The 27,825-nt window shown below is 43.8% G+C and overlaps 1 protein-coding gene across 1 annotated transcript in view; it reads left to right on the top strand.

Moving 5' to 3' along the window:
- The window catches only part of vwf (von Willebrand factor), a 63,258-nt gene extending 35,753 nt beyond the window's left edge, over positions 1-27,505 (top strand). Inside the window, exons 29-52 of the mRNA XM_088646420.1 lie at positions 2,007-2,126; positions 2,568-2,711; positions 4,097-4,240; positions 5,322-5,486; positions 5,573-5,619; positions 6,872-7,049; positions 7,605-7,825; positions 10,268-10,460; positions 11,559-11,906; positions 12,992-13,197; positions 14,497-14,599; positions 15,131-15,202; positions 16,036-16,140; positions 16,521-16,726; positions 17,669-17,818; positions 18,395-18,514; positions 19,804-19,987; positions 21,098-21,138; positions 22,465-22,581; positions 23,094-23,192; positions 24,238-24,366; positions 24,621-24,660; positions 25,776-25,873; positions 26,934-27,505. Coding sequence (XP_088502546.1) covers positions 2,007-2,126; positions 2,568-2,711; positions 4,097-4,240; positions 5,322-5,486; positions 5,573-5,619; positions 6,872-7,049; positions 7,605-7,825; positions 10,268-10,460; positions 11,559-11,906; positions 12,992-13,197; positions 14,497-14,599; positions 15,131-15,202; positions 16,036-16,140; positions 16,521-16,726; positions 17,669-17,818; positions 18,395-18,514; positions 19,804-19,987; positions 21,098-21,138; positions 22,465-22,581; positions 23,094-23,192; positions 24,238-24,366; positions 24,621-24,660; positions 25,776-25,873; positions 26,934-27,125 — 3,422 coding nt within the window. The 3' untranslated portion in view covers positions 27,126-27,505. The remainder of the gene's footprint in view (positions 1-2,006; positions 2,127-2,567; positions 2,712-4,096; positions 4,241-5,321; positions 5,487-5,572; positions 5,620-6,871; positions 7,050-7,604; positions 7,826-10,267; positions 10,461-11,558; positions 11,907-12,991; positions 13,198-14,496; positions 14,600-15,130; positions 15,203-16,035; positions 16,141-16,520; positions 16,727-17,668; positions 17,819-18,394; positions 18,515-19,803; positions 19,988-21,097; positions 21,139-22,464; positions 22,582-23,093; positions 23,193-24,237; positions 24,367-24,620; positions 24,661-25,775; positions 25,874-26,933) is intronic.
- The last annotated feature ends 320 nt before the right edge of the window (positions 27,506-27,825 follow it).

Raw genomic sequence — 27,825 nt, 5'->3', positions numbered from 1 at the left:
AAGTTCTGAGTAACAGCCTTGGTAGTAGCCATGTCAGCCACTGGTAAAATAAGAAGACGGTATTTGGTGGACTGGTGAAATGGGTTCAACCAGGTGTGGGTTTTTCCACTGTTAATAGAAGGACAAAGTAGGGACAGCTTATATGCAGGTTTCCCTACTACGCTATCGTCTGAGGGTGAGATCTGTTAAAAGTGTACAGCGTCAACTCCATGTCCCTATTCGTTACAATATGTACAATATTACATTGTAAGGTTACATACAGTATTCATCTTTAGATCCTGTGCCATTTATTTTATGTATTATTACTCTTTTTATTTAACTCACTGACTTATTTTAAAATGTTCAATATATGGGAGTAAGTGTCTGCCTCCGCTTTTATAATTTATTGGCAAGGAATGGGCACAAGGCAGGACACACCCTGGACAGGACACCAGTCCCCCATAGGACAGACACACTCACACCAGGGCAATAGTTTTCCCTGAAGCCAATCAACCTACCAGCAAGGCCTTAGATTGTGGGAGAAAACCCACACCAACATGGGAAGAGCATGCAAACTCCACACAGACAACACCCCAGGTCCAGAATTGAACCCAGGCACCTAGCGCTGTGATGCTAACTACTGCACCTCTTATCTGCCCTGTATCCTGTATATTTTTTTATATTTATGGAACTTCTTAAACTCTATATGTTTAGAAAATATCTTGACAATTTCAAGCAGGAATTAACTTGTTACCTTTACTAGATTCCGTTTCAGCTTATTCTAGACTGAGAGTTGCCAATTAAACCAATGAAACTCAGCATTTTAAATTATTTTATTGTCTTCTAAATTGCATACAGTAAATATACTGTAAACTGAAAAATCCACATACTGTATAATAAAATCAACACTATTGGTTTTTATTTAGCTCCTAGCTACAGCAAAAGGGGAAATAAGAAATTTAGACTCTCTATAGTAAAAAAAAAAAGTTTGACTTGAGTTTGTTAAATTAGGGCTTTTGTCTTGTAAATGAAGAAAAAAAAGTTTCATAATTAAAGTATGTTGTCTCCTTTTTCTCCCAGTTTAGAGCAAAGCTTATTCCAGACCATACTTTGTTTTCTCTGAGCATTTGAACAAAATCCAGTTTTATTTTATGAATTTTGAAACCCGGATTGGGTCTACTGTGCAGACTTTTCCTTAGTGCAACTGGTTGTGACTGGAACCAGTTCTGCTTGTTTATGTGTGACGTCAATGAGAGTAATTGAGTTTATAGTAGACGACAAACAGTTGTAAAATGTGTGTGTGTCCTACAGTAGGTAGTGTGACCTGGTATTTCTCCTAATGTCAGCTGCTACGTGTACTTTAAGCGCTGCCAGGTAACAGGAGAATCTGCTACTCTTAATGTCAAGATAGTGTTGAGATTGCTTTGTGTAAAGTCATCGGTTAGATCCAGTTGACTCACCACTGGGTGATTCTGTCTTTCCCACACTCGCCAAGAAACTCCAGGTGTATGCCATCTCTGACAGGGTTTAAGCAATTCCCTTGTCTTTTGTGCTCTTTAATTTTGTATATTGTTACTTGTGTGTTCAGCCTTTGAGTAGACTTTCAGAATGGACATAATTGCCTTCCTGTTTCATTGTCTTTACAACACTGTCTATACTTCTCTTCTCACCTGGTTCGGTTCACAGTTAACACTATTAGTAGAGAAACACACCCTGCAGTATTTACTCCATCTTTTTAAAACTAAGTTTTTACACTAAGCTTGTGGTGCTCAGTTACACAACAGTGTCTAAAACCCAAGAAGCCTGCATCTTATAAATGCCCTGCATCTCTCATGCAAATTGAGGCTATTAACAGTGCATTCGTTGAGTTATTGAACTGCTGTGCTGGAGAAAATGTGGATTGTCCTGCCCTCTAGTGTTTCCTCATTGTAATTCCACCCTTTGTGGTTACTTGAACCAGATTGTCATGTCAGGTACACAAGTGCACCTTTTTTAAAAAAATAATTTTGACTTTTTTCCTTCCACAGTGCCCTGCGACAAGCCCATGGATGTGATTTTCATTCTGAAAGAGAGCTCGGATAGGTCCTCCCCCCAGTTTGAAGACATGAAGACCTTTGTCAAGGCTTTTATCAACAAAGCAAATATCGGTACGTGAAAAAAAAACAGCCGGAATGTAGCATTTTAGGAAATTCAAGGTGGAATCTCGGGTGAAGAGAAAGTTGATCAGCAGATTTGGAACACATCAATGTTTCAGTACGAAGTGTACTTTTTTCGCTCTGTGTGTGATGAATGCACATCCAGCTGTAGTTTTTTAATCTCTGTGGACTGATAATTTGAAGAACTGGTGTAAATAAATGCGACCTCCCTTACTCTCAAAATGTCCGCTTTTCACATACTGTACAGCTGCCGATTAAATTTTTATATACTGTAAATAAGATTAAAACCAGTTACTAGTTCTACACTGTGTTCTGGCACGTCGTTGTGAAACAGAGACCACTGGTTTTTTTTGGGGGGGTATCCAGGTCACTCAAAGCTGTCAAAAATGATGCCACTCTTGTCTGAGTCTTACACTGTTGCCACCTCCACAGGTCCCACAGGAACACAAGTGTCGGTTCTCCAGTACGGCGACACGAACACGATTGATGTCACCTGGAGGGATCGGCAGAGCAGGGAGAACCTTGTGAGGCTGGTTGACGCCATGAGCAAGAGGAAGGCCACCTCCACTAGACTAGGTATGACTGTGCATGCACACAGCATGATCAAGCCTCTCTGGGCTTCTCAGAGCTTTCACACCGGTGAGGGGAGGACAGAGCCCTCACTTGACTTGGAATGTGAAACCCAAGAACGCAATCTGTATCTGGGTGAAGACAGACTCTAAAACTAAATGGGCTTTAATCTTTTGCAGGAGGTCATCATATAATCCCAATTCTGCTCTTGAAGGTATAAATAGCTCTGAGCTGCTAGCCAGCAGCCATATCACTCTGCAACTCACGGAAGCTCAGCAGGTCTGAGTCTGAGCCTGATCAGTACCTGGATGTGAGACCTCCTGGGAAAAACTAAGGTTGCTGCTGGAAGAGGTGTTCGTGGGGCCAGCAGGGGGAGGTCACCCTGCGGTCCATGTGGGTCCTCATGCTCCAGTATAGTGATGGGGACACTATACTGTAAAAACAGGCGCCGTCCTTCGGATGAGACGTAAAACCGAGGTCCTGACTCTCTGTGGTCATTAAAAATCCCAGGGCGTTTCTCGAAAAGAGTAGGGGAGTAACCCTGGCGTCCTGACCAAATTTCCCATTGACTCTTACCAATCATGGCCTCCTAATAATCCCCATCCAAGAATTGGCTTTATGGTGGTGGTGGAGGGGAGTCCCCATTACCTGTAAAGCGCTTTGAGTGAAGTGTCCAGAAAAGCGCTATAATAAGTGAAAGCAATTATTATTATTATTATTATTATTATTATTATTATTATTATTATTATTATTATTCTAAACACTGTATCTCACCTCCTGAACTCCCTTTGTGCTCATGTTTTCTCACAGAACTTCCCCAACATGCTCTGTGCTCTCCTAAAGCTGCAGTGAAGCGTGGTGCTCTGTGCTGTCCTGTAGCTACAGTGAAGCGTGGTGCTCTGTGCTGTCCTGTAGCTACAGTGAAGCGTGGTGCTCTGTGCTGTCCTGTAGCTGCAGTGAAGCGTGGTGCTCTGTGCTGTCCTGTAGCTGCAGTGAAGCGTGGTGCTCTGTGCTGACGTCGAGCTGCAGTGAAGCATGGTGCTCTGTGTTCTCATGGAGCTCCAGTGAAGCATGATGCTCTATGTTCTACTGTAGCTGCAGTGAAGCATGGTGCTCTTTGTTCTCATGGAGCTCCAGTGAAGCATGATGCTCTATGTTCTACTGTGGCTGCAGTGAAGCATGGTGCTCTGTGTTCTCATGGAGCTCCAGTGAAGCATGATGCTCTATGTTCTACTGTAGCTGCAGTGAAGCATGGTGCTCTGTGTTGTCCTGGAGCTGCAGTGAAGCATGGTGCTTTGTGCTGTCCTGCAGCTGCATTTAGGCATGGTGCTCTGTGCTGTCCTGGAGCTGCAGTGAAGCATGCTGCTCTGTTTTCTCCTGGGGTGATATAGGTGCTGCCCTGCACTTCGCCGTCCAGAATGCCATATCCTCAGGCAGCGGAGGCCGGCCTGGAGTGGCCAAGATTGCAGTGATTATCGTGACGGACATGTCTCAGGATCCAGTGGAACAAGCGGCTAACGAGGCCCTGACAGCTGGTACGTACAGTACCCGCCTCCCTCTGAAGGTTCTCGTCTTCATCAGCTTGATGCTGTTAGCTAGAGAAGCAGGAAAAAAGGAGGACAGAGAGCTTTGCCATCCATTCCTCCAACACCTGCTCGTACCCACATTGACATTGAGTGAACTGTATGATCGCTCACAGGTACAGTAGCTTTCTGCCGGTGGGTACAAACGTGTATTGCTTCTTCATATGCTGAATACAGCGGGTGTGGCTGAGGGCACCCCTTGGGAATGGTCTCAATGGTCATTTTGCACCGGTTTTTCTGCAATTGTGCATTCTGACTCTGCAAGATGTTTTCCTTGGTCCTATATACTGTAGTTTCTGTTGGACTTCAAAATACTGGGCCCTGGTTTTCCACGATCCTAACGTATTTTTCTCTACATTTGTCATGGTGCTTCTCAATTAATCTTCACAATCATGTAGGATACAGCACAGCTCGAACCTGGTTCACTTCGGTTCTCAACGAGGTGAACATGCATTTCCATTCGTGAAGACGCCTGTTTTATTAATTATTTCAGTTCAGTTTATTTGTCATAGGCACGAGTGCAATGAAATGCTTATTTGGATATCCGTTCCAATACAAAGACATTAAAGGAACCACCAAAAACATCAACACAGAACAGGAGCAGCAACAACAAGTTAAACAACATACAACTTTAAATAAAAACATCAGTGTACGCCAGTGGTAGGGGTAGCGTTCAGTAATCTGACATCTTGTGGGAAGAAACTGTCTCTTAATCTGGAAGTTCCTGCCTTTCTGCTCCTATAACGCTTCCCAGGGGGAAGGGGGGAGAGAAGTGAGGAACCAGTATGACTGTAATCCTTAGCGATACTTTCAGCCTTCCTGGGACAGCGAGTTGTAAACATGTCTGAAATAGAGGGGAGCTGTACTGCAGTGATGGACCGGGCTGAGCTGATCACCGCCTGACACTTTCCAGGCAGACAACGAGCTTCTGCCAAACCACACTGTAATCCAACACGCGCACACTCTCTATAGCGCACCTGTAGAATGTGGTAAGGACAGTTGAAGATAGACCAAACTGTGTCGTCTCCCTCAGGTTTATCCGTGTTTCCGATTGGCGTGGGAACGCGCTACGATAAGAGCCAGCTCGCCACCTTGGCAGGGCACAACATGGAGAGCAACATCCTTCACCTCAACCACATGGACGACCTGGTTGTGATGGTCACCCTGGGGCACACGTTCATTGACAAGCTTTGCCGAGGTATTGCCCCTGATCATGCACACATGAGATTTTTGACAAACCCATTTTTCAAAACGATCTCCTAACTGAGTTCTCTTATGTTCCAGCGGGTCCTCCAGGCAAATGCATAGATGACGATGGAAATGAAAGAAAGGTATGTAGAGAAGCAAAAAGTCAAAGCGCAAGTTCAGTGAAGAATTGGAAGAGGTTCATTTAATAACAAAGAGGCCAGCTGGAGATCAGACTGACAGAGTGATTCTCTCCTTTTCTGATCTGCCCACCTTTGTTCACAAGCATCCTTTTATACTTTAAAACACCTCCTCTACGTACCCAACAGGTATTGGAGAAGCACTTATTTTAGGATCATTATATTTAGGGTCAACCTGTGATCCTTTCTACAGATGCAAGACCCTTATATGCAAGACATCAGTGTGCTTGTTTAGCCTCTCTGTCAGATTCTTTGGTGCCAACAACAGGTGTCTGTATAGCAATGTCCTTCACACAAGAAAATCTTGCACACGGGGTAAATCTGACACAGAGAAATCCTATAGAGCAAATCCTACACTTAGAGAAAACCCTACAGGTAGGTTGTAATTCTTATATTATCCTTTGAGACAGTGGTACAACCCTGGACTTCCACATGCTCTCTGTGAGGATTGATTATCTCTAGTCTCACTTCCACGAATGTCACACAGAATCATCCCACCTCACTAATTACTCCTATTTTCATAGATCCTCACTGGCTACCAGTGCAGTATTGGACTGAAAGCAATAATACTGGCTTCCAGCGTGCTTCATTACAAAAAGAACTTCATCAGAAACCATTTTAAGTCCTTTGTCTTGATACCCATGACAACCTCTGTTGATTAATTATTCTAGTTATCGTTCTCTAAAGCCCTGTGGGACACTTTGTGTGAAGCCCACAGCACATTTAACAATGTGTCAGAACTACAGTTGAATTCATTTGCACTTTAAATCCAGTAGGTACAGCCCATTTTATTACTAAGGAGTAAAAACTTTACAGAAGTTAGTTAATACATAGTACAATATCTGCCTCTGCCCACACTGGCCCTACAGAGCCAAGACTGGACACTGACAGGTTGCATCACAGTGTGGTATGGCAACTGCAGTATTGCTGACCACAAAGCCCTACAGCGGGTGGTGAAAACTGGCCAGTCCATCACTGAGGTTGCCCTCCCATCTATACAGGACATTTGTGACAGACAGTACTTGAGGAAAGCTCTAAGCATCTCGTTTCGTTATACAGTACCATATACCTGTATATGAGTATAATGACAATAAACTTGAACTTGAACATTAGACTGTAACCATTGATCCAAAGGAAGCACTTCGCCTGGTTGTGCCATTTACCTAAAGTAAGCACCCGCCCTTGTTGTCCTTGGCAGCCTGGGGAGACCTGGGTCCTCTCTGACAAGTGCCACAGCTTGCTGTGCCACCCGAATGGAATCGTGACCATCCAGAGCCACAACATCAACTGCGAGAGGATGGAGAGGCCCACATGCAAGAACAACCTGCGCAGCGTGAAAATCGAGGAGCCCTGCGGTTGCCGATGGGCTTGTCCATGTGGGTGATATGAAGGGGGAGACCCCAACAAATATGGTTATCATGCGTGGCATCCCAGTATTTTGTATTTGGCAATATTTTCAAACCGCTATAATCTAACCTCACAGAAATATATAATAACTGGCAGCACCATTTTCGAAAACATTCATCTTGTGGTCAAGAAAGATTCTGATCAACATGAATTAAAGGAAGCTGAAGGATCAGCTGGGTTTTATCACTCCCTAACTAAGCTATATGGATAAGAGTCAAAGTTGCTGTATTAGCAGAAAACACTGATGGAAGCTAATTTAAGTAAATTGTTGATATGCATGAGACACGCTCTGTACCTCCTGATTTGACTAAATTGTCGCACAGCAGTGTGTGAAGAGTGTATAAAAGTGGCCGAGAATGATAATGTCCGCTAAAGATGTTCTTCTACTGTTGTCATCACAGCACTGGATTTAATAACCGATCATGCTACAGTTCATGTTGTTTTCAACCTGAAGAAAACACAAACTTCCATCGATTTCATGTGTGTTTACTCATGGTTTCTGTTTACTAATATTAACCCATTAGGCATGTGCATGGGCAGTTCAACCAATCACGTGGTCACATTCGATGGACTGGCCTTCAAGCTGAACGGATTCTGCTCCTATGCGTTGCTCCAGGACATTGGGCAAGGTATTGAGATTATACTCCATAACGGGCAGTGTGAGGCATCTCCGAACCAGATCTGCATGAGATCTATAGAGGTGAAAGCTGCTGGAGTCTCTCTGGTGCTACATGATGACATGAAGGTATGTGATCTTTTACCATGGGACGGGTGGTGGAGAGCTGTGTCTTGTGCTATTTCTTTAACAGCAGTAATGAATGTGTTGGGATGCATTTTTAAACGTTTCCCTTCGAGGGGGAGGTTTCAAAGCATCGAATGTAGTCCTGCTCGGTTCTGAAATAGCATCTAGAGGCCATTAGGCACCTCAAAATGTAGAACTTGCATGTGGCATTGATTGAATAATTAGCACCGTGTACAGAACAGTGCATTGCCCCAAAAGGGACGTTGTCTAGGTTGCTCTACAAGCAAAAGTTGGAAAGATACTGATTAATCCTTTCAAACACTTGCAATATGCATTGTATGCACAGGCATAATAACAAATAAGGCGAAACTTTGTTAGCTATTTCTGCCTTTAATGTCAATTAAGCCCAAACCCATACTCATTCATGACCCCATTCAACACAAAATATCCTAAAACAGAACACTTGTCAAAACTTAATTTTACCAATCTTCATGCATTCATTCTCTTTGTTTGACAAGGTTGTGAGTCATTTCAGACTAATTTTTTGATGCAGTGAAGTAAATTTTCCAATCAAATGAATGGAAGATTGTGGAAACTCTTTGAGGAAGGTCTGACCCCTAACCCTAACCTGTGGCAAACCCATAGCTAGGGTTAGGGTTAGGATTCCCACAAAATGAAGACCATTTTTGATGGCATGGCTTTGTTTTAGGACAGAAATGATATTTAGGAGAACAGTTATTTCAATGTTTTCTGGCATATATTCCCATATGCAATGCATTGCCCCCAAAGGGAATGTTGTCTAAACTGTCCTACAAGCAAAAGTTGGAAAGATACTGATTAATCCTTTTAAACTCTTGCAATATGCATTGTATGCACAGGCATATTAACAACTCAGGCCAATATTTGTGAGCTGTTTCTGACTTTAATGCCAATTAAGCCCAAACCCATACTCATTCATGACCCCATTCAACACAAAATATCCTAAAAAAGAGCGCTTGTCAAAAATTAATGTAACCATCTTTGATACTGTACATTCTCTTTGTTTTGACGAGCTTGCTGAGTCATTTCAGACTAATATTTTGATGCAGTGAAGTAAATTTTCCAATCAAATGAATGGAAGATTGTGGAAACTCTTTGAGGAAGGTCTAAACCCTAATCCAAACCTGTGGCAAACCCATAGCTAGGGTTAGGGTTAGGATTCCCACAAAACGTAGACAATTTCTGATGGCATGGCTGTGTTTTAGGACAGAAATGATAATCAATTGAATCGAATCAAATCCAATTGGATGGCACTGGATGTTGCAGATCTCTGTGCCACACTGACACTGATCGCATCAGGGTAGACAACCGTGTATTCATGAAATCTGACTCTTGCTTTGTCTCAAACCTTTGTGCTGCTCAGCAGGAATTGGTACTGGTGCAAATCCTGTTCAATATCCGCCACCTGTGGGTCACATTTCTTGTTGCTCGAGCATCTCCTTTAACGTCAGCGCTGCCAATACCCAAATGTGTATGCGCACGGCCCAGCTCCAAGTGTGGATTCAGCTAGATCTTCTTGGCTGTTCTGCCTGGGTGATCTCAGAATTCAACGCACCTGACTTTTCTGCAGCTTGAGAAAACTGAATTACTGCTATGAAGTAATGATGCTTCATAACAGCTTAGTAAAATGTTCCGTTAAATTAAAAGAATCTTGGTCTTTGCTTTAAGACTGTCTCCTGCAGTACATACTTAAGATGTTGCGGATGTAAATTTTAATCGCCTGTGTGACACTGAAAGCACATGTCAAATGTTAGTCTTAGCATCCTTTGCTTTGACTTTCAGTGAATTGCAACGTCTAAATTCACTTTGTGCCATCAAAGCTCTGCATGGTTCAGCACTGAATTGCATTTCTCATCTAATTTCTCAGCACACTCCACCATGGAGTCCTTATTTTCCAGTCTCTGGCTGGCAATGTGTGCTCAAATAAATGTTATGACTTTTCTACCTTGTACCTAGGCTGTGGTATGGTCTTCCACAGTACATTAGCAAGACTGTTAGATCTTTTAAATCAAAACTGAGAACCTTGATTATCAGGTTTACCTGACATGGCTTCTACTTTAAGATCATCCAGTGTCCCTCCCCTAAGAATGCTCTTTGAATAACGTTCACCGTGCAGCTGCTTGCTATGTGATAAATGAGATGGGCCCATTTGGAAATCATTCGCATGATTTGGATCATTCACAGTAGCGTTGAGAATGAGGGTACTGTACCTACGGGAAAGCACAATATTTACAAAACAGATGCATGTGATTTTCGGGATTTGTGCTCTGTACAGATGGCTATCTTGAAGGCTGCAAGACCAAAGTCACCCTTGAAGAAACACTCACGTTATAAAGTAAAACGTGAGAGAGTGGCGTTACTTTTCTTTCGCAATGGAAAAATCATAATGTATTCTTTCTGTGACAGGTAACACTGAATGGGATGGAGACTCCTATTCCCATCACCACAAGGGGAATGGAAGTTAATCAGTATGGAGCCATCATGCACAGAGTGGGGCTGAAGAACTCGGGTCACATAGTGACTTTCACTCCTAGAAATAACGAGTTTACAATCCAGTTGGGCCCCACAGAAGTTTCCAACAAAACATCTGGGCTTTGTGGTGAGTTTTTCCTAGACATTTTGTGTTGCGATAAAAACTGCCTTATGCTAATGGTAGCAAGCGCTACAATATTTCTGGCTACAGATGGCAACGAATGTTCGCCAAAATCACATCAGCTTTTCTGGTCCACAAGGAGAAACAACAAGGGCCAGTACTTCTATCTGCCAAGAAGCAAAAAACACACACAAAGATTAATTACAATGCATTACTTTGCATTATGCTATTGTTCATATTCCATTATTTAAAGTAAATCCAATATAAAGGGGCATTTCCTCAACCCTATATTTTAATACTATATATTCTGAAAACGCCAGCAGCCATATCACCCTGCAGCTCTCAACTGGCTACCCACTGAAGCTCAGCAGGGTTGAGCCTTTTCAGTACCTGGAGGGAAAACTCCTGGGAAGCTACGGTTGCTGCTGGAACTGGCGTTAGTGGGACCAGTGGGGGGCACCTACCCTGCGGTCCATGTGGGTCCTAATGCCCCAGTATAGTGGCAGGGACACTATACTGTAAAAAGGTGCCGTCTTTCGGATGAGACGTTAAACTGAGATCCTGACTCTCAGTGGTCATTAAAGATCCCCGGGCATTTCTCGAGAAGAGTAGGGAGTTATCCCAGGTGTCTGGGCCAAGTTTCCCCCCTCGGCCTTTGCCGTGGCCTCCCAATTGTCCCAATGGACCCCCTCCAGGGTGTACCCTGCTCATTGCTTGCCGCGACACCGTATCGTATAAAGCAGTTTGGCAAATGATGTGACATATTCTGAATGCCTTATTACTAAACATGACTTGTATTTGGAAAACAAAACACACTGCAAGGATCTTTTGCGGTCAAATGCAGAAGACATGTGCTTTTGTACTCTCGGAAGCAGACTACTGCAATATGTTGTTCTTTTACAGTATGTTTCCAGGAACGTCCTTAATGGGATCCTTGAAGTAGCGGTCATTGCAGTTGCTCGAGTTTTGACATACCTCTTGCAAAAGTGAAGCGTTTCGGATTCACTATTCTCAGGGCTACAATCTTCAGACAACTACAACAATTTATCCGTTCTGTGTGTTTTCTTTTTGTCTCCTCGGTCTTTTCCTTTGGATTCTACTCAGGATACTGCGACCAGGATGAGCTCAACGACTTCACTCTGAGGGACGGCTCTATAACGACGGAGAGCAGCGTGTTCATTAAGGAGTGGACTGTCCAGGAGCCCTGGGGCACCAGCTGTGAAACCTTGAAGGTCAGCGAGGTCTGCACTCAGCAGGCCAGTGACCAGTGTCAAATCCTCCAGTCCTCTCTGTTCGCCAGGTGTCGCAAACTGGTGTCGCCCGCTCCCTTCCTGGCTCTTTGCAAACAGAGCAGCTGCTCTGGTGGAGAAATCTGCGACGTCGTGTCAGCCTATAGTCACCTGTGCCGGCTACAGGGCATCTGTGTCAACTGGAGATCGACAGACTTCTGTGGTAAGGCCAGCTGTGACAGCCTGAAGTCTGTGTCTGTTTTTACAGTGAGCTAAAGGTGTAAGATTCAGCCCACCTGTGTTTGATATGCGTTTTTGTCAGAAGAACATCTATCCTGTCGTCTGGCCAATTCAAGGTCATGGGGGGGCAGAGCCTATCCCAGCAAGCAATGGGCACAAGGCAGGGTACACCCTGGTCAGGACATCACAGGACATCACAGGACATCACAGGACATCACAGGACATCACAGGACATCACAGGACACACATAAGACACACACACACACACACACCAGGGCCAGTATTCAGCAGGATATTAAGAAGATCATTTCTCAATTTTTTTCTTCTTTCCAGGTTAGTCCAGAACAAAACTGAAAAATTATACAGTTTAATTCCCCTTGCTATGTAGATGAATTTCGCCATTTAAACTTAATTTAAAAATTCTTAACAATTATCATAATTTTTACATGGAGATGTTATGAAGATGAAGGCAAAGGGCTGGGTCTATTAAACTAACTGCAGTGTATATATTGCCTGTTGCCCCAGTTTGCTAATAAGTAAGATTAAACTTACCGTATCATTCATAAAAGCAATGTAATCACCTCTCTTTTAGTCAAGCCCACTAGGTTAAATTAAGATTTCAAACGTTACAAAGACATCAGTTAGTTTGATGCCTCAAAGCTGTCTCTCCTATACAAATAACCATCAAAGTAAGGGAAACAGCCTGGAAATCCAGGAATTTTATAATTATCAGTGCTTTGTCAATACCGTATGTGTGACACCTTAACTTAAGAACATAAGTTCTTGGTCCCACTGGGGCGGTTGTTGTCATAGTATTGCATACTATACATGCACAATGTTATACTAAGCATGGTCTTTAGGTGCCTGTAAAATCAGGACTCTCTGATTAAATCTGTCCACACCAGGAAAAACAGGTCAATGCTTAAATTGAATGAATACGGTCTTTAGTCCTCTTGCTTGGATTCTTAGAAGAAGCCAACAGAGTTGAAAACCCGGGCCAGTCAAGAAAGACAGAGTCGGGGGTTCAACTCTTCTCTGACCAACGTGGCTCTGTCTGCTCTCCCACAGCCATGCCTTGCCCCAGCACGATGGTGCTCGACAGCTGTAGGACCGGCTGTGTGGAGGAGTGCGACCCAGCGAACAACACCACGCTGTGCATGGAGATCCCCACAGAGGGCTGCTTCTGTCCCAGGGGCAGCGTCTTCCACAACGGTGCCTGTGTCAGCAAGCAAGCCTGCTCTCAGTGTGTGGATGAAGAAGGAGTGGTCCACCAGGTACATGTGGTTCCAGTACACTGTTACCAACACAGGGATGACCATGTGGGGATGTATTGCCCTGCAACTCCAAGCTGGCAGCGCCACTGAAGCTCAGCAGGTGTGAGCCTGGCCAGTACCTGGGAAAGCTGAGGCTGCTGCTGGAAGAGGTATTAGAGGGGCCAGTAGGGGGAGCTCAACCTGCAGTCTGTGTGGGTCCTAATGCCCCAGTATAGTGACGGGGACACTAGACTGTAAAAAGGCACAGTCTTTTGGAAGAGACGTAAAACCAAGGTCCTGACTCTCTCTGGTCAAAAAGAGTAAGGGTGTCGACCCAGTTTTCTGGCCAAATGTCTCATTGGCCCTTACCCATCATTGCCTCCTAGTAATCCTAATCTCTGAACTGGCTCCATCACTCTGCTCTCCTCCCCACTGAGAGCTGGTGTGTGGGGAGAGGACTGCAGTATCATCCAGGTGGGGCTGCACACTGGTGGCGGTAGTGGGATTCCCCATTACCTACAGTATAGAGCACTTTGACTGGAGTGTCCAGAAAAGTGATATATAAGTGTAAGCTATTATTATTATTATTATTATTATTATTATTATTATTATTATTATTATTATTATTATTATCATCACACTTAAATACCTGTCTTAATAGTCTTTCTTAGCTCAACCCACATACTTGGACATATTTCCATCTGGCACAAAATCAACATTTTTTATGGTCAGTAAAGATTATATAGATACATCCATGCCTTTTCCAAATGGTTCCTTCAGTGCAGACTTGTGGGGGAGCCGTAGCTTATCCTGGCAAACTATGGGCGCAAGGCAGGGTACACCCTGGGCAGGACGCCAGTCCACTGCATGGCACACACAAACACCGGGGCCAATTTTCCCGGAAGTCAACTGACCTACTAACGGGTCTTTGGACTGTGGGAGGACACCGGAGGAAATCTGTGCAAACCCAGGGAGAACATGTAAACACCACACAGATAGCACTGCAAGTACAGAATTGAATCCAGGACCCCAGCGCTGAGAGGCAGGGAACACAAATACTGTATATACACTGTTGTGATGATGTTATAATGAATAATAATAGTCTAGCAGCTCATAAGAAAGAGACTGGGTGTGAAGAATTCATTTATATTGGCACAGTGAGGCTACGTCTGGAGGAATCAGAAGACTTTAGTAAATGAGCATTCAAAGCTTCTTTAGATGTGAGCGGTCATTCCACTTAAAGAATCTGGAAGGACCACGGCCTTTTCTTCTCTCTCTTCTCTTCTTGTCTGATCAATCCTTTTCTCTCTCGTTCCCAAGCACCTTGACACCTGGGTGCCCTCCCGCGACGCCTGTCAGATCTGCATGTGTCTAGACAACCGGCAAATCAACTGCACTTCACGACCGTGCTCCAGCTCCAAAGGTAAAGCGCTCTCAGGAGCCTGCCTTGCGTAGGCCGAAAAAGCACTACATCACCTGGTGGCTTCAAGAATTGTAGCTGCAATACTGTGGTTGAGTGCAAATCATCCTTTCCCTTTTGCTCGTATCAGAGGTTTTACGATTCTTTTTTTACAGGACTGCATAGTTGCAAACTAGGGGATTTTTTAGGAATCTGTGTGTTTCCATGCTGAGTCAGACCTAATATAAATATTCCCAGGGTTTTCCAGCTGGACTGAGGATGAATGTACAGTATACTGTACTTTGTGAGTGGTGAATCTAAAACCCAATACCTGGAGCTAAGCACCTGTAACATAGCCATACAGGACAAAGAAAGGCAACAGACACCTGGTTCATTTTCCCAGCTCCTTCTCTAGCGTTTCTGGATGAAAAAGAGTCCGTGTTTTTAACCACCTCTGGCGGCACCTGAACTCTGGTCAATGTCTTATTCAGCGGCCTGTTCTTTGTTTTCCGTAAATGCTTTCCGTAACCCTCTTCGCTCTTCCTGTCTCTCCAGAACCAGTCTGTGGACCGTGTGAAGTCCTGCGAGAGAAGAGAGGCCCCCAGTGCTGTACCGAGTATGAATGTGGTAAGTGCTGCTTCACGGACTGGCCTGCGTTTAATACAGGCTGCTACTAAGCATCTCAAGCCTTGCGGCTTTGGCAGCTCAGTTCACTGTGATTAAAGCCAGCCCACCCTACCGAATCCAATGGATTTTTCATGAGCCTGTTAAGAGACGCCTGAAACTAAGGAAAGGTTGGGAAGTGTCACTTATGTTGATCAAAATGAAGATATTTAATAAATAATATTAAATAATCCTTACACTTTGATAGTACCTTTCCGGACACTCCACTTGATGGGCTTTACAGGTAATAGGGAACTCTCCCCACACACCAGCTCTCAGTGGGGAGGAGAACAGAGTAATGAAGCCAGTACAGAGATGGGGGTTATTAGGAGGCCATGATAGGTAAAGGCCAATGGGAATTTGGCCAGAACACCAAGGTGACACCCCTATACTCTTTACGAGAAATGCTCTGGGATTTTTAATGACCACAGGGAGTCGGTTTAACATCTCATGTGAAGGATGGCGCCTTTTTACAGTATAGTGTGCCCGTCAGGCTGCAGGGTGAGTGCCCCCTACCGGTCACACTATCCAACTCCCCATTCAGCTGCAACCTCAGCTTTCCCTGGAGGTCTCCCCTCCGGATGCTGTCTAGGCTCACACCTGTTGAGCTTCAGTGGGGCGGCCACCTGGGAGTGGTGATATACAGTAGCTGCTGGCTGAATTTCGTTCTAATATTTCACCCTTCGTGATAACGGTTTCACCCCTAGGAGGCTGTTGGAGAGTTCTTCTGCTTACCGCCCGCTTCCCATTAGAACAGCAGATGTGGGCTGAACATTTCCCCTTTCCTTCTTTCGTAGTGTGTGATCTGGTGACCTGTGACCTCCCCGCCATGCCTAAATGTGCGGCTGGACTGACAGTCGTCCTGACGAACCCCGGAGAGTGCAAGCCGGTTTATGAGTGTGGTGAGCAAGAGCTTCTCTAACTCTCCTGTTGACAGACACCGAAACCAGAGTGGATCTGTGTTCCTCCAGTAACTGGGCAGGACCCCATCCTTGTGGACAGGAGCCTTGAGGGTTTCTGCTGGCTTTTAGCTTCTCATCCTAATAACGCACCAATGAGTAACGTACAGTAATCAATTTGAACCATTATGCGTTTCAAGTCTCTTGTAAAATCTCCGGCTTTCTAAGAACCGAAAGTCTAAAAAGAAATCATTTGAGTGGAACAGCCCTGAGCTAAACAGCAGTGTCTTTGGAGATCCTTTTTCACTCTCTCCTCTAACCTTGTTTGTCGTCTGCTCGATGTTATCCCCACATGTGCTGATGTTCTTCTGCGGCTCTTCAAGCCTGTAAGAAGGAAGAGTGCCTTCTGCAGAGCAGGCCCTCTTGCCCTTCCCACAGGCGGCTCGAGGTGAAGAAGACACAGTGCTGCGATGAATACGAGTGCGTCTGCAGCTGCCAGAACTCCACCATCACCTGCCCTCTGGGCTACATCACCACCACAGTGGTCAACGACTGTGGCTGCAGCGAGGTCAGCTGTGTCCCCGACAAAGTGAGTGATGGCTCTTCAAAACTCCACCGAATCAATGCATTGTTACTTATGTGTGTGTGTGTGCTTGCTTGAGCTATCACAAGCTGGGCCTTTTTTTAGCCTGTGTGCCACAAGGACCTCACACATTTGCATGTGTGATGGAAAGGTCATCTGTGACCCGTTTGCTCGGGTGACTTTTCACAAACTGACAGTGTCACAGGTTCGGCGGTGAGCTGTCGGCGCAGTCCGTTCAGAGCAGGCTGTGGGGAGGAGGGCACCGAATCCGGGGGGGACAAAGGTGAAGGCAGGCCTGGCCCACAGAGGATCCCCAGCCCGGAGGGAGATTACGGTGTAGCAAGGGAAAAGCAAACAGAGCTGTTTGTTTCCACGCCGAATCCACTGAGGCTCAGGTGCTAATGCAGCTACTGTACTCCAGCTGGGGCCCCAGTTAAAACAACAGGCCGCGACTGGATTCTGTCACGTCGCTGCTCCGTTTTGAAGTTTTGATCACCTCCTGATTTTAATAGCATGAACACTATTATACAGGTCCAGGCTGTTTCCACCTACGGTCCCGAAGAGTTCTGATGCAGTTAGTCTTAAAGATCACCATAAATCACCCGCTCTTACAAGCTTAAGAGCATTTGTAAGCTCTTGGTCAGTTATGCAAGTAATATGTCCAGTTAAGGGAACTCTGGTCCTTGCAAGCTGAATGATACTCAGCTTTTTTATATCTTAAAAGTCACCTTACTGCATTATAGTACATTGAAGAACGGAGACAGTGGTATGCTTCTTTACGAAAAAAGTTCGAATTCAGGGATATGCAAGTCTGTTTTGGCCAAACTTGAGTGAGATTTGTGTTTGTGCAATAGATACAGTACTGCAATCTTGCAGAGGCCTCTGGAACTGCTGGCGCTCCAGAAAGCCCCCTGAGCAATTTCCCGCTTCCGTTTTGATTCCGCACAGGTCTGTGTCCACTCTGGTGTGGCGTACCACGTTGGGAATGAGTGGGAAGACTCCTGTAAAACCTGCAGCTGCACAGACAGGCAGGACAGAGTCACGGGCCTGCACATCGTGGAGTGCACTGAAAAAGTCTGCAATGAGATCTGCCCCTTGGTAAGAGAAAAATCCTTTTTTGTCGCATATTTTTTTGTGAACGGATGACAGAAATAGTTTGGTTGTTTTTTTTACGTTTTAGAGGCAGCAGTGATGACAAGGACATTCATCATGTATGCCTATCAACCTCAAATAAAGACAGGCTGTGACCTTCTCAAGTTCAAGTTCACGTTTATTTGTCATTCCAGCCATATACAAGTATACAGTGGAATGAAATATCGTTCCACCTGGCCCACGGTGCAAATACAGACAGGACACTGACATAGACATTGTAGACAGGATACACATAGAGCAAAGTGCAGATAGTGCAAATTACAAGGAAAATACATAATACAATATACACATCACACTGGGGGGATTTAAACCCTGTTTCTGGAATTGGGATTGGGTGCAAGTAAATTCCATTGTGTTGAGGAGGCTGCAGGAAGAAGCTGTTACAGAGTCTGGTTGCCAATCCTGAAATATGGCATAGAAACTTGATTTAAACCAAAACGCGGATTTTACAAATTACTTTTATTGTAAATGAATATGCAAATGAAATTGAATGGGAGGCTTGACTGCCTGTGCTGTACCTAGGGTTCTACATACATGAGAGCTCCAGATGCATGCTGTGGCAGGTGTAAGACAACCTCCTGTCTGGAAAACGTTGTTGGAAGGCCCATGGGTGATATGGATGTTTCTGGCCGTTTGCGCATGGTAAGTTGTTTTTCTTTTAATGTATTTTCTAATCATTGTTTTTATTTTCTCTCCCCATACAGTACATTGGTTTGCCTTTGTGATTACTCTTCTCATGCACGTACTAGTCGAGATCAGTATTTCTTTTTAATTCTAAAGCCTTTATTTAAAGATAATGCCCGTTTGTGTGCAACCTCTTTTGGACCACTTTACCACCTAGAGGTTATCTCATGACTTTAATAGTTATTCTCAGTAGTTTCAAAGCACAGCATGGTTCCTGTCCTCTTTGTGTGGTTAATGCACTGCGGACTCCAATGTAAACAGCTGTTTCAATTGATGATTTTCATTGTAGCCAGTGTGGCTGCTGCCTTTATGAAAATCTAACATGTCAAATCTATCATACAATTTTTGTACATCTACATTAGCTTTACCATAGTGAATTCTGTGGTCTCATATCATCAAATACTGTCTACACTTCCTGTGCTTTACTGCACAGGACCATGAGAGTACCATGTAGTATACCACTTTATCACAGTACAGTGTTGAGGGGGAGCCAGAACTTATCCTGGCAAGCAAAGGGTGTAAGGCAGGATACCCCCTGGACAAGACGCCAAAACATCACTGTTCACACACAGACACAAACATGCACACACTCGCACCAGGGCCAATTTTCTCAGAATCCAGTTAATCCAGGGCCAGTTTTCTCAGAATCCCACCAGCATGTCTTTGGACTATTGGAGGAAACCCACACAAACGCAGGGAGAACATACATACAGAGTAGCCACCAAATCCCAGGTTGTTTTTAAAAAAAGAGTAGGGGTGTTACCCCAGTGTCCTGGCAACAATTCTCCCTGACCTTTACCAAGCATGGCCTCGAATTAATCCCCATCTCCGAACTGGCTTCATCACTCTGTTCTCCTACCCACTAAGAGCTGGTGTGTGGTGAGCGGACCGGTGCTCTTTGGCTGCTGTTGCATCATTCAGGCAGGGGCTACACATTGGTGGTGGTAGTGGGATTCCCCATTACCAGCAAAGTGCTTTGAGTGGAGTGTCCAGAAAAGTGTAAGGAAGTGTATAGAAGTGTAAGGAATTATTATTAACATACTGTACAAACCATATAGATACAGTAGCAATCCAGGTCCAGAACTGAACCCAGAGACCCAGCACTGTGAGGCAGCAATGCAAATGATATACCATGTGCTTATCTAACATGGTATATCATTGCATCTCCACAGCTCAATCAAGTAAAGAGTCATGCGATCAAATGTTGAGAAGAAACACTGAACTGCTGAGGCTCTGTGTCGCTGCAGGTGGGGGAGAAGTGGCGGTCTCCCCAGAAGCCATGTGTCATCAACGAGTGCGTGCGGATCAACGAGGAGGTCTTCATCAATCAGTACAACGTGTCCTGCACTCAGATGGACACCCCCAAATGCCCCCTGGGGACCGAGCTTCGCTGCAACAACTTAGACGGCTGCTGTCCCACCTGCCAATGTGGTACGTGCCGGTACTGACAGCTCAGATGAAAAATGTGAGCCAGTGTCTTTCTGAGTGAATAGTGTTGCTGTACGTGTGTGATACCCACTGGGCATGTCGTAATGGGATCTTTATAAAGAGGAGGATGCAGGACCACAGACACATGAATGCACAACCGTAAAATACAAAAATGGTGCAATTTATTTACAGTTTAGGGAACTCAAACAAAACCCCAAGCCAAAACAACAGTCTAAGCTCATTTTTGAACAACCTGAAAGTCCCTTTCTGTCATGCTGGGCTGTTCAGCTGTTTTCTGTCTACAAACAAGTCTCTTCCTAAGAGTCTTCAGAAGACTTCCAAACTCTCAAACTCACAAGTTCAGTTTCATAGGTCTTGCAAGTTCCTCTGGTCCACGGTTCTACAGTCCGTTCCTCCTACCTCTGGGGAATGGAGCAACCTGAGATTCTGCCTTCTCTCCTTCAGACAGCAGATATCACTGAGCATTGGACTGAGCTTCCTGTTTTTTCAACTTTCACCTGACCAATTGTTTTGCATCAACTGGTCAGGTGACTAACGGGGGTAGGGGTGGGGGATGGGGTCATTCCTCATTACAGCATTCTGGGAAATGAGGTCCAGACAAGAATCTCCATTTTGATTGAAGGCACTGCACCTCACACACATGTTACTCATAGAAATTTCAGTGGTTTTTGAAGTTATGCTGTGAAAGATCATCTGGCCTCTAAGTATCAAAACTAAATTCTGGTTCTATTGGATTACATGCTACAGAAATTGAATGTATTGTACTGCACTATTGTACTGTAGTAAGCTGAACTATAATGCATCCACAACTTACTTGTATTAAGTCTGGGACTGAATGTTGTGGGAACACAGAAAATTCTTTGAACTTTATTGGAGTAGTTAGTTGAATACAGGTGGGAAAACATGATCCATTGTTTAAAAATGCTGCTTTTCTATCATTTTCTTAAGGAAGATGTACAAGTTATTCAAGTCTGGGTTTTACTCACAGCGTGAAAAGCATGGGGACTGTAAACTGTTTTTGTTTATGGAATGAGTTTTTCAAGTTAAAGCTTCTCTGTATTTGCTTTGATCTTTGTCCATCATTTCTTCTAGTTCCCCTTGATGCCTGTGTCATGAACAACACTATCATTGGGGTAAGAACCTACACTGATCTCTATATTAACGTTGCTCTTATTCTTTTACAGCCCTCTTAAGATCACTTTATTGGCCATATACAAAATTTTTTGCATTAGGAAATGCATTTTTTTGCATACCCCAACTTGCTCTCCATGAGACACACAGACAGGGAGAGAAGCTGGGGGTCAGAGCGCAGGGTCGGCCATTTATACGGCGCCCCTGGAGCAGTTGGGGTGAAGGGCCTTGCCCAGGGGCTCAATGGAGTAGAATACCTCTGCCGGCCGCGGGATTCGAACCAGCAACCTTCCAGCCACAGGCGCATATCCTTAGCCACAGAGCCATCGTCATGTAACCTTTATACTATGGGCGGAGCGGTGGCTCAGGATCTGCGCCTGTTACTGGAAGGTTGCCGGTTCGAATCCCGCGGCCGGCAGAGGAATCCTACTCCGTTGGGCCCCTGAGCAAGGCCCTTAACCCTAACTGCTCCAGGGGCGCCGTACAATGGCAGACCCTGCGCTCTGACCCCAAGCTTCTCTCCCTTTCTGTGTGTCTGTGTCTCCATGGAGAAAAGCTGGGGTATGCGAAAAGACGAATTCCTAATGCAAGAAATTGTATAGGGCTAATAAAGAAACATTACATTATTATTACTTTATACCTGTTCCCTTGGGTTTTCTGTACATGTAAATGTTTGTGGCAGTAGAGGATTGATGTTGTATTCATAAAACAGGTTGGTCTCATTTTGAAAAAAACAAGATGATTAATAGAGTTAATTAAGTGTATGAGTCTGTATTACAGAGTCAGTCCTTTTGTACCCAGTAATGCATGACTGTGGGACTATGATTGCTGTGGTCACCAGTTTCCACTGTACCATTTCCATTGGCATTAGTCAGTAACCATTGAGGTAGAATGGAATTAATCACAGGACTTTTATGTCAGTACCATGCTCCAACAAAACTACATATACATTTGTGTGCTGTACATACAGTAAGTGATTTTGATTTAATAAGTACTTTAGGCACCAATGAATTTTTATAATCCAATCGATAGTGCAATCAATCAGTCAACCAACCATTCAGTCAATCGATTAATCGGTTGATCAACCAACCGATCGATCAATCATTCAACCAATTGATCAGTCAGTCAGTCAATTGCTCGGTCAGTTGGTCCGGCTGCCCAGTGTTATTCTTCTCTCAGTCAGAAGGCACAATAAATTGTGCATTTGAAATGTACAGAAGCAGCAGAAAAGACAAATACAAAAAAATGTACAAATTCTAAAACTGTGCACCCAACCGTTTTTTCCCTGCGCTGCTCCTGACGGGCTGGTTGCAACGTCTCGTCTGCAGGCGGGGGAGAGCCTGATGGTGGACCTGTGCACGCACTGCGAGTGCTCCATGGAGCAGGGCCTGCTGAGAAGGTTCCGCCTGTCCTGCAAGAGGATCACCTGCACACCCTGCCCACTGGTAAGACCCACTCGGGGTGTTCCCAATTTTAAAATGACTTTTAAATAGTATTTTTAAAAATGACCATTTAAAAAATTAAATAATTCAGTTTTGCTCAGTCGTGTGTGTTCATTGCTTTTTTGTTCAAGTTTCATATAACAGGAAGGAACCGCCATGTGCATAAAGGATTAAACCATATTTTGTCTTTTTTTGGGATTGGTGTTCATAGCTGAGCAGTACCTTTCATGCTGTATGTATACTTACATTAAGGGTGTTCTGGTGGCACAGCGGTTACCATTGCTAGCTTGCAGCTCTGAGGACCTAGGTTCAATTCCTGGGGTACTAAGTGCATGGAGTTTTTTTGTTTTCCCTTGGTTCATGTGAGTTTCCTCCCACAGTCCAAAGACAAGCTGGTGGGTTCATTGGCTTCTGGGAAAACAGCCTAGGTGTGCGTGCGTGCGTGCGTGCAAAATCATCTTGTCAGACATTCACTACCCTCTCCAATTATTTACATATAAACCTTTATATTCCAGGGTTACAGGTTCGAGCAAGTTACAGGCTCTTGCTGTGGAAAATGCATTGCAACATCCTGCACCATCCAACTGAAGGATGGAACAATCACAACTCTGAAGGTCTGTGGTGTGGTCTTTAATGTCTCCGGGTGTATCGGATTATTTACTGTAAAGGTTTTCCACCCCTTCCTGCAGCTACTGAGGGAAATAGATGTAACAAAATGCACGATAAAAGCGAAACTAAATCATGTGAGCATTGTGTTAGAATATTTAGTAACATACCAGTGGAATGCCATAATCAGGATGATCAGTTGAGCCTTCCAAATGTAACCTGCTAAAACATCTTTTTAACAAACTCAGTGATTTAGTTGGTTTATCCTTTTATTTGCATCTCTCATTCTTGTCTTCCTTGTGAACATAACAGACTCCCTTTTCTGTATGATAACTGGTGTCAACATAGATAAGAGTATGACATGGTCAGTGCTCAAAATTAATACACATATTCATAGATCTCCAAGTTCATAGATTGAGTTGCTTAAAATCCCATTTCAAGCACAACCCTGATGAAAAATAAAATTACACAGTGATGTGAAAGAAGTGCACACAACAGTAAATTCAGTAAATAAACATACTGTACAATGAATGTCTGCAATGCTGAATTTGATATAAATCAATCATAAATATACATAACACTGTTCATAAGTATGGCAGGAGAAACCTTCCTAAGTGGGAAGTTCTTTAGCCAAGAAATTGTAGGAGTGTTGAACAAGCTACCCAGCCATGTTGTTGAATTTGATATCCTGGTTTCTTTCAAAGAAACAGCAGGATGAGATCCTTGGCCAATTAACCACTAGCTGCCAAATTGGCTAGATGGGTCAAACGTGTTTCTCTGGTCTGAAACTGTTTTAACGTAGGGTGTAGCTCTTTGACATTCCTTCTCTATAACCTGACTGACATTTGAGCCCCTTTCTTCAAGTAAACCCAGAGCACTATGGAAAAATCTGAACTTGCTACCTTGTACTGTACCACCAGGAAGTTAAGATGTGATCGTGGTCTGTTTGTTCACGTTAACTCTCACTGACTTGCTCAATGTGGTCCGTGATTATGCAGGAGGCCTACAACACATTGGCTGTTAGTTTTGACCCGTGTTTCTCTATGTTTACAGGCAAATGAAACCCGGCAGGAGGGATGCTTCGTCTATACCTGCAAAGTCAATAAACAGGATGATTTGGTGCTGGAAACAAAAATAACTACCTGCCCTCCATTTGACAAGGCCAGCTGCCTGGCTGAAGGGGTCAGTAGCTCTGATTTTCCTCCTCTCTCAGTTCCTCTGTCTAACCAGGCCAGATTGGATACCTTAAAGAGTGAATGAAATACAAAAAGGCAACATAAGCGGCCTGTACTGATAATGCTGTTTATTAGCTGATGTTGAGATCTCTATACAGTATTCAGACAGAATCCTGTTGAGAGTACAAGGCATGTGTTTACATACAGGGTGGTGGGACTATTGATTAACATAATGTAAGGATCTTTCTTTATCATTACCAGGGCAAAGTCACCCAACTGGGCAACAGCTGCTGTGAGACTTGTGAGTATTATACCTAATGCTTTTAATATAAAACTATTGGTTTGTCTTTCTGTATGTTCAGTGAGTCATTGTAAAAAAACAGAAACCTCAGTCTGTATAAACCCAATATGAATTTAAGACACTTGTACATTTGTGCAGTAGGTTAAGAAATAGAGTAGAAACCTAGCATTCAGGATGCAGATACCACTTTTTGCTGTATGGATAAACAATTCATATGAATGGAAAGTTCATAATTAATAAGGATAATGCAACTTGAAAAGAAATATGGCCCAACTGTTTTTTGGTAGTAAAGCTTCTCCTATTTTGTCTGCTCATTTAAAGATGAAATCTTTAATTTAACTACTTTCATTCTCTGAGAACTGATGATAGCACTGGTTTTGGATCCCAGACAGATTTTAGTAAAATAATGTTTGATTATTATTTGAAACCTGGTGATTCCACACTGACCTTTCTTTTTGGTTTTTGAAAACACGTTGAAAAGATGGAATGTTGTCAACATCCAGTATAGCTTTAGCAGTATTTATATTTAAATAATTAAGCAGTCATTCATGTCGATACTGCTTTTCTTCCCACAAGATCCCAAAGTGCTTTACACTAGGAGAGCATCACTAATCTGAAGCAGCATTATGCACCAGCAGCCTCACTGATTCCTTTACCAATTTGAAAACCAGAAGGATGAGCTTTAAATACAGTAGGTCAGGTTTCTGAAGACCAGAGTGGTGGTTGGACAGGTCTTGGGTATGAAAACTCCCATGCTTTTGAGCAGTTTATTGTGATTGAGTATCCATCTCATTGTGATCTTGTCTTACCATCTCATTGGGAAAAGGGCTCATCCTACAGCAGAGTGTTCCTAGTGTCCTGACGAATAAAGTGCTAATATGTTAGGCTAGTCATAAAGAAGTAATACATGCCCTTGTGTACACTTCAAATAGAATCTTTCCTAGTTTTGGCCTCTTGGAAGATGCAGAAGGACATTAAAAATTCACATCTATTGGTTTCTGCCCTTTTCCTGTACAAATGTGCGGTTCTGCATTCCCCAGTCTTGCAAAGGGGCCTTATTTCGGTTTCAGCGTTGCGTGGGTTTGTCAGCGAGGCTCTGTGTTGTTCTCCCTCAGGTACTGAGCCCGAGTGTAAAAAAACCGCCGGAGTCCTGAAGTATATTAAAATTGACGACTGCATGTCTCGGGATCGGATTGACATTCATTACTGCGAGGTAAGCTCAGGTGCAGAACTGTCTGGTCAGATCATTGACCGTTTGTGGCACAGATTGACTGTCAATATCTGATTTTCGACTCGAATATGTACTGTACTGCGAACTGTAACCAATAGAAGAACAGGTAAAGGCTTATTCCAGGCTTAACGGGAAGGAAAAGAAAAGAGAGAAAATTTTGGCTGTGGAGCCTTCTTCTTAGGTATTGATTAGGTATCAATTCAGATATTGATTATAACTTCTGTAATCAATATATACTTACTCGCAGACAGGGAAATTTGCTTTGCAGGCAGGCAAAATACACAATACATTTAACACAGCAAAGCATTAACAGATAAGAGACATACTGTACATGTTATAATGAGAAAGAAAATATATAGTACAGTATATGTAAAATATACAGCCAATTATCCAAATTGAGCCAGATAATAGCTGTAAGAATAAAAGATGATTGCTACACTTGTGATAAATACAGTATACACATGATAATCCAGTTTTGACTCCATCATAAGATAACTCTTATTTATCTTGGGGCTCAAAACGTCTTCTGTGAAAACATTTATTTCTTGAAGATGTTAAAAGAATAAGCAAACGTAACTATATTAAATAATATAGGACTTGGCAGAAGGCCTAGTATAGAGACCAGTGCTGAAGAGATTTTTTGATTTTGTGTGAGATTTGAAGGGGGTGAGAGTTTGGTAAAAAAAACACAGATTGGCACAGATTATCATGTATAGTAACTGCAGTGAGTGAGACACTCAAAACCTACGGAAGGCATTTTATATACCCTGGAAAGGACGCCAGTCCATCGCAGGGGAAACACTGGCACAGATAAACACACACACTCACCAGGGCCAGTTTTCCCAGAAGCCCAATAACCTACCAGCATGCTTTTGGACACAGAGAGAAAACCGAACCACCCAAAGGAAACACGATGAGACCATATAGACTCCACACAGATGGCCCCCCAGGAATTGAACCCAGGGCCCCAGCGTTGCAATACAGGAATGCCAGCCACTGCGCCTAGCTATAAAGTATAACTGTCGGACCCCGTCTCTTTCAGGGGAAATGCACCAGCAAGTCTGTCTATTCGCTGGAGACGCATAAGGTGGAAAAGCAGTGCGTGTGCTGCTCGGCCAAAGGCACCGAGACAATGCTGGTCCCTCTACAGTGCGCCAACGGCACTGTGCTGCAGCACGAGATCTTCACCGTCACGGCCTGTGACTGCCTCTCTCACAGATGCGAAGGAGAGTGACAGGGGTCCGACAAGATCGGCCTCTGATCACTACTGCGGGCTGTGACATCCCAGACCTCCACAGACCACGGCAGGGCAGACGCCTCTGCCAAACTTGTACTCACTCCCTACTTTACATTACTGGACAAATCTGCATGCAAAATGGCTGCATGACTGGTTTTGTTACACTGCATTTTACTACTGGGGAATAAACCTAGCACAACACCTCCAAGTAGCTCGTTGTACAATATTCATTACCTGCACACTACTCAAAATACTTTAGCTGCTGCAGCATTTGCTTAATAAAGCATAAACGTGTCCTTTTCAATTTTCAGAATTTTGGAATTTGACAGTATTTGAACTGAAAATCATCAAATAAAGCCAACAGCATAGTTCCATGAGTGAAGTTTTTTGTCTGTGATATTTGATTAATCAGAAGTGTTATGATGCTCTTAGTGGCTTATGTGAAGTGACATTTTCACTTCACTATAAGCCTCCACAAAATGTTGCTTCATTTTCAGATTCTTAAATCGTTGAAAGCTCAGCTCTGGGACGTGGGTGGAAAAGCTAAACATTGTGTCAGGAAAAGAACATGAAGGATAAGGTGTAAAAAGTGATATTCATGGTGTCTATTAGACTGGGTGAAGTTGTGAGAGGCGACTTTGTGAGAAAACCACCATCTTGGCTCAAAGCCACGCTGCCGGGCCCATGTTTTGAGCCA

This window comes from Lepisosteus platostomus, chromosome 9 (genome assembly GCF_059453375.1).
Source record: "Lepisosteus platostomus isolate fLepPlt1 chromosome 9, fLepPlt1.hap1, whole genome shotgun sequence".
Lineage (NCBI taxonomy): Eukaryota > Metazoa > Chordata > Actinopteri > Semionotiformes > Lepisosteidae > Lepisosteus > Lepisosteus platostomus.
The sequence above is the reverse complement of the archived record's forward strand: the minus strand, read 5'-3'. Positions and strand labels throughout refer to the sequence as shown.